The sequence below is a fragment of the Citrus sinensis genome, chromosome 4, assembly GCF_022201045.2.
Source record: "Citrus sinensis cultivar Valencia sweet orange chromosome 4, DVS_A1.0, whole genome shotgun sequence".
NCBI lineage: Eukaryota > Viridiplantae > Streptophyta > Magnoliopsida > Sapindales > Rutaceae > Citrus > Citrus sinensis.
In genome coordinates this window covers 21,259,331-21,272,592 of record NC_068559.1, presented here as the reverse complement: position 1 = coordinate 21,272,592, position 13,262 = coordinate 21,259,331, and the positions used below count along the sequence as shown (strand labels likewise).

The window sequence follows — 13,262 nt, the reverse complement described above, 5'->3', positions numbered from 1 at the left end:
TACAACTGGTGCAGCCCTTCCCACTGAAAATTGATCATCTTCATCTTTTCCTTTGAAAATAAATAGATTCCTAGAAAACCATATCGACCAACATGTAGCAATAATTAGTTCCATGTCCTTCTTGCTTACAATTTTCCCCAGCTCCTTGAGAGTACTTAATAAATCCTGCTGAGCCAACACCTTAATGTTCTGGTAAAAATCAGTCAATTTCCAGACCTTTTTAGCATACTTGTATTTTATTAAGGCATGAAGAATATCTTCCTTCTCCTTCCCACATCTGCCACAAATTGGCTCCTTTATAGCCTTTCTCTTCCAAAGGTTGTAGGTTGTAGGTACCAGATTCTGAGCTACACTCCACATGAAAATTTTGATCTTTTCCAAGATCTTCTCTGACCAAATAACCTTCCAATGTGTTTTTGACATGTCTGAGCTGCTGGCCAAGTCTGGGGATTTCAGTCTTAGAGCTAGCTGATATCCACTCTTGACAGAATAATTACCATACTTATCAAAATGCCATATCAATTGATCCGATTTAGGAGAACTTGGGAGAATGATTCTTTTAATTCTTGCTGCATCCTCTTCTATAAAATTTTGAGAAATCACATCTTCCTTCCAGGTTTGGTTGCTAATCAGATTAGCTACCACAGAATTTGGGTGCAATGTCTGAATGGAAATAAGCTTTAGATTATCAGGCCTTGGAATCCAGTTACTTTCATAAATATATACTTGCTCTCCATTTCCAATTCTCCATCTTGAACCTTTGTGGATAATTTGCCTACCCCAAAGAATACTTCTCCACACAAAGGATGGATTTGAGCCTAACTTTGCTTCCACAAAACTAGAATTCTTAAAATACCTAGCCTTCAACACCCAAGCCATCAAAGCCTTTGGATTTTGAATAATTCTCCAGCCTTGCTTTGCAATTAAGGCTTGATTGAAGCAGTAGAAATCTCGGAATCCCAACCCTCCTCTTATTTTGGCCTGGCATAGCCTCCCTTATTTTGCCCAATGAATGCCTCTGTGCTTTTCTGAGGAACCCCGCCAGAATTTTGCTGTCGCTTTTTGAATGTCGTCGCAAATGCCTTGAGGTATTTTAAAAACACTCATAGCATATGTCGGCATTGCTTGAGCCACAACTTTTATGAGCACTTCCTTTCCCCCACAAGAAAAAAATTTGTTTTGCCAGCTGGTTAACTTGTTAAGCACCCTTAGCTTGTGTCGTTAAAAAAATTGGTCTTCTTTCTTCCCACCATAGATGGCAATCCCAGGTATCTCTCATGTCTCCAAACAACATTCAAGTTAAAAATGCTTCCCATTTCATCCATCTGGCTCTTATTTGTGTTGTTGCTGAAGAACATTAAAGATTTCTAGAAGTTAAATATCTGACTCGAAGCAGCAGCATACTTATAAAAAATCTTCTTTAAATTTTTACAATCTACACTAAAAGCCCTTGAAAAACCAAGCTGTCGTCTGCAAAAAGGAGATGCGAGATAGACACATATGTGCTTAACTTCAACCCTTGGATCAGCTTATGTTTTTCAGCCTGCATGAGTAAATTTGAGAACACCTCTGCATAAATAATGAATAAATATGGTGATAATAGGCAACCTTGTCTTAAACCTCTTTGTGGATAGATTAAACCTTTTGCCACCCCATTAATCAAAAGTGAAAAGCTTGCTATGGATATACATATCATAATTAGGTTCACCCAATTTGAAGAGAAGTTTAACTGCTGCATTGTGGTTTTCAAGAAATTCCAATAAATTCTATCATAGGCTTTGCTAATATTTAATTTAAGTGCTACCAACCCATACTTTTTACCCCTATTTTACCTAATTTTGTTGAGGCATTCATACCTTATTGTGACATTATCAGTAATTAGCCTATTCGGGATAAAAGCAATTTGGGTTGGAGAAATAATGGTATCCAAAATTTGTTTCAACCTATTTGCTAAAGTTTTTGCCACAATCCTATAAATAACATTACCAAGGCTAGTTGGCCAGAAATCAATCACCTTTATAGAATTATGTAATTTTGGAATCAAGGCAATATATGTACGATTTAAATGTGCAATACTACCTCCCCCATTTAAGATGTGCAAGCAAGTAGTGGTTACTCATTCCTTGACTGAGTTCCAATGCTTCTGATAAAACGTTGCTGGAAGACCATCCAAGCCTGGAGCTTTGGCGGGGCACATTTTAGCAAGAGCTTCTGCTACCTCTTCGGTAGTGAACTTTTGATCTAGAAAGCAATTCATTTCTTCCGTTACTCGCTTTGGTAGTTCTGCTAGGGCTTCCTCCAGTTGAATTGAGGATGGATTTGTTGTGCTGAAGATGTTTGCAAAATAATCACACAATAATCTTTCCACTTCTTCTGCTTCCTCTTTCCATATTCCATCTTCATCCTCAAGCCCCATTATTATGTTTTTTCTCTTCCTCGTCGAGGCTTTAGTATGGAAAAATTTGGTATTTCTATCCCCTTTTCTCAGCCAATCCGCCCTTGATCACTGCTTCCAGAAGATTTCTTCGTCAACTAGAATATTATCAATATGCCTTTCTATATTTTGGACTTCTACTCTGCTATCATAATGGCCATAATTCTGTCTGATTTCCTTTAACTTCTCCTTAAGCTTTTTCAGTTTTTTCTGCCTGCCCTTAAACTCCTCATTACACCATAGCTTGAGCTTAGCTAATGACTCATTTGACTTTCTTTTAAAAAGATTAACATGATTCCCTTTGTTCCAACAGCTATAATATTTTCATTCCCATTTTACTATCTCTCTACATTTCTTATATGAGCTCCATATGTCTTCATAATGAACTCTACAGAATGTTCTTCTTGAATACCTCAAGCCAATTCCTCTTTCCAGCATTTCCATAAGAATTGGGTTGTGATCGGAGCTCCAGGTCACTAAATTCATGGCTGCTTTCCTCTAGAAATAATTGCCCCAGCTCTTACTGTAAAGAAATCTATCTAATCTCTTTTCAACCAACCCGACTCTAAATCTCCTATTTGACCAAGTAAATAGATACCTCGTGAATCCCAAGTCTACCAATTCACATTCCCTAACAGCTTCTCTAAAATCAGCAACCAAGTTACTTGTTTCTTATTTCCCCCTATCTTTTCATTTAAACTTAAGACTTCATTTAAGTCCCCGAAACAGAGCCAGGGTAAAGAAGATAATGTTGCTAACTTTCTCAACAATTTCCAAGTGTGTTGTTTTTAAGATGCTTCTGAATTACCGTATATACCCGTACATCTCCAAAAACTCCCCCTTTCATTATAGACCACAACATCAATATAGTGACAACTAAAGTATTTTATCTCCACTATAATCTCAGAACTTCAAAGTATTGCCAAGCCTCCCCCCATTCCTTCTCTACTAACTGCAAAACAGTTTGCAAAATGCAGCTCATAACTCTTTTTCCTCATTTGCTCCCTTGGCATTTTCGTCTCGCAAAAGAACAAAATTTGAGGCCTGTGCTCATGGATAACCTCCTGAGCCTCTCGGAACGTCCGGTCGTTCCCCAATCCCCGAACGTTCCAGCTTAAAATCCTCATGATTGTCGGCGGGGCTGAGTTTCAGCCACCGCCGATAATTCGTTGACATCACATGCAACTGCTTCCATTTCTTCATCCTCCCCATCCTCTAGTCTCAGCTTTGTAGTTACTGTAATGTTAGCTTGAGCTCGTTGATAACAATCATGTTTTTTTAGAGTGCTTCCTTTGGGCTTCTTTAAGTTTGGGCTTTCCCATTTGGATAGTTAGCCGGCCTTTTCCCTTTTGTTTGCCCATCTTTATTTCCCCCATTTCCTTCATAATTTCATGCTTGATACTTCCATTTCCTTCTTTTGGGCTTAAGCCTGTCATCATTTAGCCCATTGTCGCCATCTTCAACCTCTGACTCTATCTGAGAGGAAGGCCCACTTGCCTTTTGTTTTGGTTCTATACTTTCTAACTTCTATACTTTTTCATCCATTTCCCGTTCATCATTTCCCGCTTCTTTTTCTATCAAGTTCATCTCTTGTTGTGATTTCTTTCCCGCCAAATTTGCCCATTCCCCATGAATTGTGATTTTGTCAGTCTGCTGTTCTGACCCTAAATAGTTATCCTCTAGCCCTTTGGGATTTGATGCTGCTTGCTTTAAATGATCAGCATCAACTCTTTGACTCGTATTATTCCCGAGTAAAGGATTATCTATACCAGGATCCGTTTGGATTTGGATCTAATTTCATTATTCTTCTGCCCCCTTCTCCCCTAACACTCTTTGTTTCCTTTCTGTAATTTGAAGTAATTCAGTGTTTGCTCCAGTTGAATTTTTTACATTGAATTAACTGGATTCTGTGCTCCATATATCCTTCCCTCTGCTTTGTCTTAGTCGTTCTGCCATGGTTGCTGCTTTTAGCCATGGGCCATAAGCTAGCTTATCTTTTGACTGTGACTTATAATAACTACACTCCATATATTGATGACCGATATGCCCACATCAGAAGCAAAAATCATGGAGCCTTTCATAGTGCATCAGCATTGGGATATCTTCTTTCTTGTTTCCTTCTTCACTTTCCTCCTTCTTTTTTTCCATCTGTTCCAGAACAACAATCTTCTTTAATGGCTTTGTAATGTCCACTGAAATCCTCATTCTTAGAAAATTTCCTATACATTCCCCAGCTGCATCCGTCTCAGCTTCCTTGACTCTTCCAATTGCTTCACCCAATTCTGCAATTGTCTCTTTTTCCCTACACATAATTGGGACATCATGTAATTGTACCCAAATGATACATGATTGAAATTTTGTTTCTTGATATCTTCAATTCCAAAAGGTTCAATAAGCACGATAAGCGCTCTGTCAAATGGCCATGGTCCACCCGCTAGAATTCTTCTTTTATCTTCATTTGACCCAACTTTGAACATGAAAATATTATCTCCCAGACCTTCAATTTTGACTTCCCGACCTATTCTCCACACCTGTTGCATTGCTACTCTCAATCTTTCTACCTTGACTTCTCTTGAGAGGAGTATTTTCCTAACCAAATAGCATGTTAATATCTTTACCCCTTTTGTTTTCATTCTACTTCTGAATGTTACTTTTCCTTCTTCTTCTTCACTTAGTCGGATGGCTCTGCACTGCTTAATTAGCTCATCTGTATCCATTTTTTTAAACCGCCAAGATTTAATAAATATGTAACTAGTGGTTGGTTACTAACCTCTTTATAACATCCTGAGCAACTCCTACTGTTGTTAATAGGCTAATATCCTTCCTCTAAGAACATTAAAACTAAAGAAATTTAAAAAAAATTTAAAGATCACACTCATAACGAGTGACTAAAATTAGAGTCTTGACAACTCTGTTTATCCCTACCATCCTTTTGTTTTTCAGAGAAAACTTCAAGAGAGACTCAAGGCGATTGACATATTATTATTATTATTACTTGTTATAGCAAAATATTAATTGAGAAATCTCATATTTATAATCAACAAGCATTTGAAGAGGGTAAGAGACTCTATAAGAATCCAGTAATGTGTTTTGACACCATGTTTAAATTTATGTCATTTGTATCCCTAAATTCTTTAATAACATCTATACCATGTTCAAGAGTAAAAAATGGAACCACATGCAATTGCCGACAAATTTAAAGTTTTGGTGGCCAAGCTTTGACATTTTTGGATGTCATTTGGAGATTTTCTTTTTCAAGAAACAGTGGTTGAAATTGTTGAAAACCATTGAAGTATTTGGTGCAAAAGTACAATTGTTTTGCCTATAAATAGAATGTATTTTTTTCATTCAGAGCATCCCAAAAATGTAGAGTGTCTGAACTAGGTGATGCGCTCTCTGAGAAAATGCAGAGAGAGTTCTTTGAGTGAGAACCCAGGGAAAATGAGTGTCTGCAAGTGAGCTCTTAGAAAATTTGGAAGATCATTTCCTTCGGTGATCAGTTAGGTTCTGCACTATTTATTGAGATGTGAGAGAATGTACGTCTTGGGCAAATTGTTTCCTTCAAGAATGGGCAAGAGTATTTGATGTATTTGGGTATTTAAGAAGTGAGATTTCATTACTCAAATTTGTATTCTATTAATTGTTAGTAAAACAATTATTCTCTCTTACTTCCGTGAATATAGGCATTATTGTATAACCACGTTAAGTTATTGTGTCCTTCATTTTTGTGAATATTTGGTGCTTACTGATTCTGCATTTGCACACAAATGGTATCAAGACCACAAGAAATGATGCTTCCATAGCACAACAAGTGGTATCAAAGCACAATATACCCTTAATTAATTATTGTGTTTTTAGATTAATATCTTGCAATATCACACTAAGTGTAATACATGGCTTTGCGTGATGAATCTTTTAAAATATAACTTATTGAAGTAGAGTTTTTATTAAAAAAAAATTACTTATTTGATAGTCAATAAGAGCTTTTATTTAAAATTTTAAAATTACTTTAATAGGCAAATTTTTAAAATTATGTTGCAAAATAAATGAAAAAGATTGTCAAATAAGTTAATGATATTTTAGATATTTTAGCATTTTAAAAAACTTTTCTACATTTACTAATTTTTTGCTAATAGAGGGAAAATAACTTATTTACTATTCAAAAAACCTACTAAACAAAATAGACAAGATTTTTTTTTCTTTTGTGGATTTTGTACTATATTTTGTGTTATTTTCGTTACATATAGCATCCTTCTAAATCATACACTCTTTGAATCTATTATAATTATTTTCCTTTATTTACCCCATTCAAATATTAAAAAATAATACAAAAAGTTTACCAATCTCATGATTGGATGTTTTTCTTAACAAAAATCACTTAAGTAATTAGCAGTTAATATACTAAAAAATAAAAGTAGTTAAATTTTAATAATACATTAACACTAAAAGATAGATGATATAAAATTTTTAAAAACTCACAGGCGCTTAAATTAGGAGAGGATTTTACTCATATTAAACTATCGGTCTCAAGGGTATTTTAATTTCAAATAGCCTCGCCCCTCAAATTCTTAACTATTATTACCCTTCAAAAAGAATTTTTTTAAAATTTTAAATTTCAATAATATTAATATTAAGGTATTAAAAATGAGGCAAATATCCATTGACTGTCTGATATTCGAACTTTATAAAAATTACACTAAATTTTTTTTTTCATCTTCTCACCTAAAATTTACAAAGTATATATAATTTTTCCACATTTCCTTTAAGATCATTAGAGGATTTAACATAATATTGATAAAATGATTATCTTGCCCTTAAAAGTAAAAATACTATTTAATCCTATCTACATGAATAAATATATGAATGCCCTTGAAAGTATATTATTGAATTGTCCAATGTAGGTGTCACAAGTATGATCTACAAAATTGTTTTCGCATGCATGATGCATGTATTAGAATTGGAAAATAGTAAAATAATTATTTTGAATTTGATGATAAAATAGTGAGAGGAAAAGAAAATCAAAATACTTGGCAAGTACTTATTGAATGATCTCCATGTAAATTTTTGTCCCTTTTGTGTATATTATTTTCTCTTTCATTTTTGGATAAAGATGATACATTTTTAAAATTAATTTCATTTAATAATACTAAGGTGCCGAGAATTTTAATCTACAACAAAATTAAATGATAGTTAGCTGTAAGGCTGCAAAGGTGAGATAATGAGCCAAATTAATATGATAACAAAAATCACTTTACAAACACCTTTGCTATTATGTTTTTAAAATTAAGATTTAATCAAAATATTTACAAATAAGTTGGAAGACTAATTAAGTTAAGTCAGTATAGTTACACCATTTTAAGAATTATCAATTGCAGACAACCGTATTTTCAAAATGAATTGAATAACAAATAATATTTTTTAGCAGTTCAAGCAACTACACTGATAAGAGGTCTATTCATTTATAAACATTGAACAATTTAATTTTTTTAAAAATAATCATAAATAAGATTAGCAAACTACTCATTTGTTAAGCGATAGGCACCCTCCTCGCCTCATTCTTAAAGTTCATTACTCGAATTTCTCATATTTTATTTCCTTCTTTGAGAGCATCCTTTCGGACTGGATTTCAACTATAATAGATTTAGCAGGCATTAGGCTAGACTTTGGATCTTTCTTTCAATCTATGTATCAATCAAATTGTGCTATAATATGTAATATCATGTTTAAAAATGTAATAAAAAAAACCCAAAAACTTCTCATCACTCCAAAAAATTATTCCAACTGATGCAATAAAAAGAATGGGATAGGTTCAAGAGATAAATTTTTAATCACAAGTTTTAACCATTAAGTTAAATTATTTAAATGGCTTAGATTGAAGCTATATTTTTGTTTTTGATGCACAATTGATTAGTAGCTATTAATTATTTCTCTCTTACTTCTATCTTAATTTTATTCTTTCTCGGTCTCTCTTCTCGGCTTTTCAAAATTTTACCACTCCACTCGCGACGTAAACAGTAGTGTTATGCAAAGGACGGCTATTTCCCCTTTTCTAATTTACGATTTTTCGTATAGCTTTTTGAAACAGAAAAACTTCTCAATATTTGATTCGAGTAAGAAAAATTCTAAAGAGAAGGAAAGAGGAAAAAAAAAAATATAAGAAATGGAGTTTAAATTGTTGGCACCAAATTTGATATAGTTTATTAAAGTATTAATTTCCTTTAGACTATCAAATTGATGCCTTAAAGTAAATTGATCTTTGGTTGTTAGATATATAGATAACCTAAAACGGAAGAAGTAGGAAGAAATAAAGAAGAAAGAAAATCCATTTTAAAGCAAGATAAATAAGATAGATAAAACATTTATGAAGAGAGATGAGAGAGAAAAACAGTAATTAAATTACATCTGTCATTTAATCGCCACCTTCATTGTGTTTTATTCTAATGACTAAAAATTTGTGTCCAAGTGTATGTTTAAAATTAAAATGTGTCTCTTGAACCTGCCCCATTGAATAATATAAGCATCATAACAATTTACAATAATAATATGTCACTTTTGTAAAGATATAGTATCTTATAAATTATTAGCAAACCAACAACTAATTTGTCAGTGCTCACAATATATAATGCAAACTGAACGCTCGCTCACTCATTCGACTATTGTTGTCTAACATTGACTTCATAGCCTTCCGGGCAAGCGACGGTAATAATTGAACAAATTGCATCACAAATCAGACCCCCAAACACGTAATTTTTTATTCTTTGTCGTCTTACATGCTCTCTTTGCTATTTAATCCATCACTCCTCAATCCTCATTGCCAACTCTTTCATCACTTAGATAATTTCATCAACGACAATGGAAACTTGGTCCGTTATCCTGATCTCTCTTTGCATTTCTGCTCTCATTAAAGCTTTCATTCACCTTCTTCGTCCTTCAAAATATTTCAATTACAAGCTTCCTCCAGGCCCTTCGAATTTTCCCATCATTGGCAACATTCTCTTGGCTAGAAAGTCTGTTCTTGATCTTGAACCAATGATCCATGATCTTCACAAAAAATTTGGCCCAGCAACCACCCTCCATATCGGCTTTCGGCCTGTCATCTTCATCTGCGACCGTTCCCTGGCTCACCAGGCCTTGATTCAGAACGGTGCAGTTTTTTCAGGCCGGCCCCCAGCTGGTGCTGTTGTTAAAATTACCAGTGCCAACCAACACAACATAAACTCTGCTTCTTATGGCCCTAATTGGCGGCTTCTGCGCCGTAATTTGATTTCCGAAATCATCCATCCGTCGCGTCTGAAATCTTACTCACACGCGCGCAAGTGGGTGCTGCAAATTCTCATTGATGGCCTCAACTTACAGGCTGTAAATAACGGTGATCGTGACGATCGTGCGGTTAAGCTCCGTGACCATATTCAGTTCGCTATGTTCTGCTTGTTGGTTCTTATGTGTTTTGGCGACAAGCTTGACGAGAAGAAGATTAGAGAAGTTGAGGATGTTCAGCGTTTAATGATGCTGAATACGAGGCGGTTCAATGTGTTAAATTTCTGGCCAAGGGTTACAAAGTTTGTGCTCCGGAAACTATGGGGTGAGTTTTTTGAAATTCTGAAGAAGCAAGAAAGCGTGCTGCTGCCATTGATAAGGGACCGGAGGAGGATGAAAGAAGAGGGATTAAGCCAAGCAAAAGAAGATGAAAATTATGTTTTAGCATATGTTGATACATTGTTTGATCTTCACCTCCCGGAGGAGAATAGGAAGCTTCAGGAAAATGAAATTATGAGTTTATGCTCCGAGTTTCTTGTGGCAGGCACTGATACAACATCAAATGCACTGCAGTGGGTGATGGCGAATTTGGTGAAGTATCCTGACATTCAAGAGAAAGTGTTCAAAGAGATTAAAGGGGTTGTTGGAGATGAAGAAATCAGACAGGTGACGGAAGATGATCTGCAGAAGTTGCCTTATTTGAAAGCAGTGATCTTGGAAACTCTTAGGCGGCACCCACCTGCACGTTTTATTGAGCCACGTGCTCTGAAACAAGACATGGTGCTTAATGGGTTTTATTTTCCGAAAAATGCTATCATAAACTTCATGGTGGCTGAAATGGGGTGCTGGGACTCAGAGGTGTGGGATGATCCGACGTCGTTTAGGCCTGAGAGGTTCTTAAATGGAGAAGGAAACGGAGGAGAAGTATTTGATATAACAGGGAGCAGAGAGATTAAGATGATGCCATTTGGGGTTGGAAGAAGGATTTGCCCCGGCCAAGACTTGGCCATGCTTCATTTGGAATATTTTGTTGCAAATTTGATTTGGCACTATGAGTGGAAGGCTGTTGATGGAGATGAAGTTGATTTTGAAGAGAAGCAAGAATTCACAAAGGTGATGAAAACTCCATTGAAGGCTCATATACATCCCCGATCAAAATAAGAATATTTGCGTTCAAATAAGGATTTGTGTACTGCTGCTGCCATTAAACTAAAGGTCTTTTGTTTCTTATGCTTTATGATTGAATAACTTTAAGAGTGGCAATACTCTTATAAAATTCATTTTCATCATACCCTATTTTAGATATATTTTCTCTCTCTAATTATTAACTTGCATCTGAAAAAAAAAAATTTACAAAAACTTGCTAATCCTTAATTTTACATATCCTTCTTATGGTCATATTCATTTTTAAAATTCTCATTTAGAAGAGTGGAAAATACTAAACTTGTGTATGTTTGGACTGTTTTCAAATTTTAAGAAACTAAATAACGAAACCATATTGGATTTTGTTTCTAAAGAAAACAAGCAATTAGCAACAAAAAAGATGATGGTAGATAAAACCAAATACGTTAAGAGTTGAGAATTTATAAACAAAGATAAATTATTTTATTAAGAAATTAACGTGTACTTTTGAAAATATCATTAAAAGGGGATTTTTAGGATATTGCACCCCTCTACATCGATACTACAATGACCATTGATTATGAGTTATTAAATAATAAAATTAATAAAAATTCACAATTTGAAGAAATATCCTTAAGAGTCCCAACGAAGTCTTAATTGGAGTTGGCTAATCTTTTTTAATTGAAATTGATTGTTTTATCACTAGACCAAAGCCTATTTGTGGTAAGTTTATGTTAATTAGCCTACAACATAATGGTCTCAAATTAGATGGATAAATAAAACAAATTGGGCTTAGTTCGTGTACTATCTTTTCTGGATCAAAAGGGGCCCCAGTTAGGGTAATGGTTTAGTTTCAAACCGTCCGTCCAATGACCCAAAGACAAATTTGGAAAGAGAATTGTTACGTTTTTCATATCAAATGAAATGGTTTTCGTTCGGAATGAAATTAGAGTTGGCAAAATTGATCAAATGGTCATATTTTTGTCGCGTTAGCTTCATATTTACTCAACTTCAAATACCATATATTTAGTAATCGTGTTAAAATAATATAATATAAACTTGATATAAAAAATAAATAGGTGACCTAACACCCCTATTTAATAATTAAGTAATCGTGTCATCCAATGTGATATATTTTAGTAGTCCGTTTAATACTTAATTAATTTGATTTACATCAAACATTGCACAATTATTTGAAGCAAATTTATATCTTTTATATCTAAATAATATTACGCATTGATATCATAAATACATATGTCTACCAAAATATGATACATTTCAATCATTGAAATTTTTTTTTTTTTTTAAAGGAAGCAGTTCTTTCATTCATTCAACAATCTGAATACATCAAGAGCTTCTATTAACAAGATGAAATTAAATAATAACTCCTTATAAATTAGATCAGTAGACGTATATTTCTATTGTTTACAATAAACAGATTGACTAAGCCACTGAACTCTTACTAACGACTGGAGAGGAAAGCAATGTACTGGAATATCAATAAATGATATCCCCACTATAGATGTACACATTAGTTTAGAGCATAAACAGGAATCCACTCGTTTTAGAACTGCCACTTCTATTGGCTTGATCACCAACTAATACAACAAGTAATATCTTGTAAAGACCGATCTACACATTATATTTCCTATATCTGAAGCTGGAAGGCTTCAGATCTACTAGAAAAGCTTATTTTGACAAATTATAGTAGCAAAAGCAACCAATACCACCACAAATCAGTGTTAAGATGGAGCAAAAGCCATGGATCTATATTGTGGATGAACCTACCTTCACACATAGAGATGGCCAATGGATTGGACAGCATGTGGCACAGCATGACACGAGCACATTTCAGTGGGGCACGTGGCACGGCACGACACACATGTGGGTTGGGCCGTGCGTAGAATTTTAGACATGTGAGCCTTAAAAGTACGGCACGATTAAAGATGGACTAGACACAACACGATGAAAAATCTACAATAAATACGTTTTATTTTTAATGAAAGTAAACTTAAAATTTTATGATTTTACAAATAACTTGAAATTGAATTTTTTAAATTCATTTAATTCTTAGTTTAAAAAAAATACTAAAATTGATTTGTATTTATAATTTATTAAATAAATAATTGATACAATGATTTTAATGAATAAAATTATAAATATCATGATTTTATAAATATGCATTAATATTATTGTGAACTATGATCTATACTCTAAATAAGTCCAAATTAACAATTAAGTTAACCTTTAAGAAAAAAATTATTATTATTATTATTGTTAAGTATTTAAAAAAACTCCAATACTATAAGTCCAAATTTAGTAATTAATATTATATTTTCTTACTATTATTAGTTTATTATTATTGAATATGGACTTGAGTTTTGAATTTTTGATTTTATTAAATTTGAATAAAGGCATAGACCTAAAAAAAGTATATAGTCTTGAAAAA

At 33.8% G+C, this 13,262-nt stretch overlaps 1 protein-coding gene across 1 annotated transcript; it reads left to right on the top strand.

Moving 5' to 3' along the window:
* The first annotated feature begins 9,227 nt into the window (after window positions 1-9,227).
* LOC102611017 (cytochrome P450 89A2-like) lies at window positions 9,228-10,985 on the top strand. The gene has a single exon (XM_006484650.4). It carries the CDS (start codon window positions 9,287-9,289, stop codon window positions 10,850-10,852), a length of 1,566 nt encoding a protein of 521 aa, XP_006484713.1. The 5' UTR covers window positions 9,228-9,286; the 3' UTR covers window positions 10,853-10,985.
* Window positions 10,986-13,262: the final 2,277 nt, after the last annotated feature.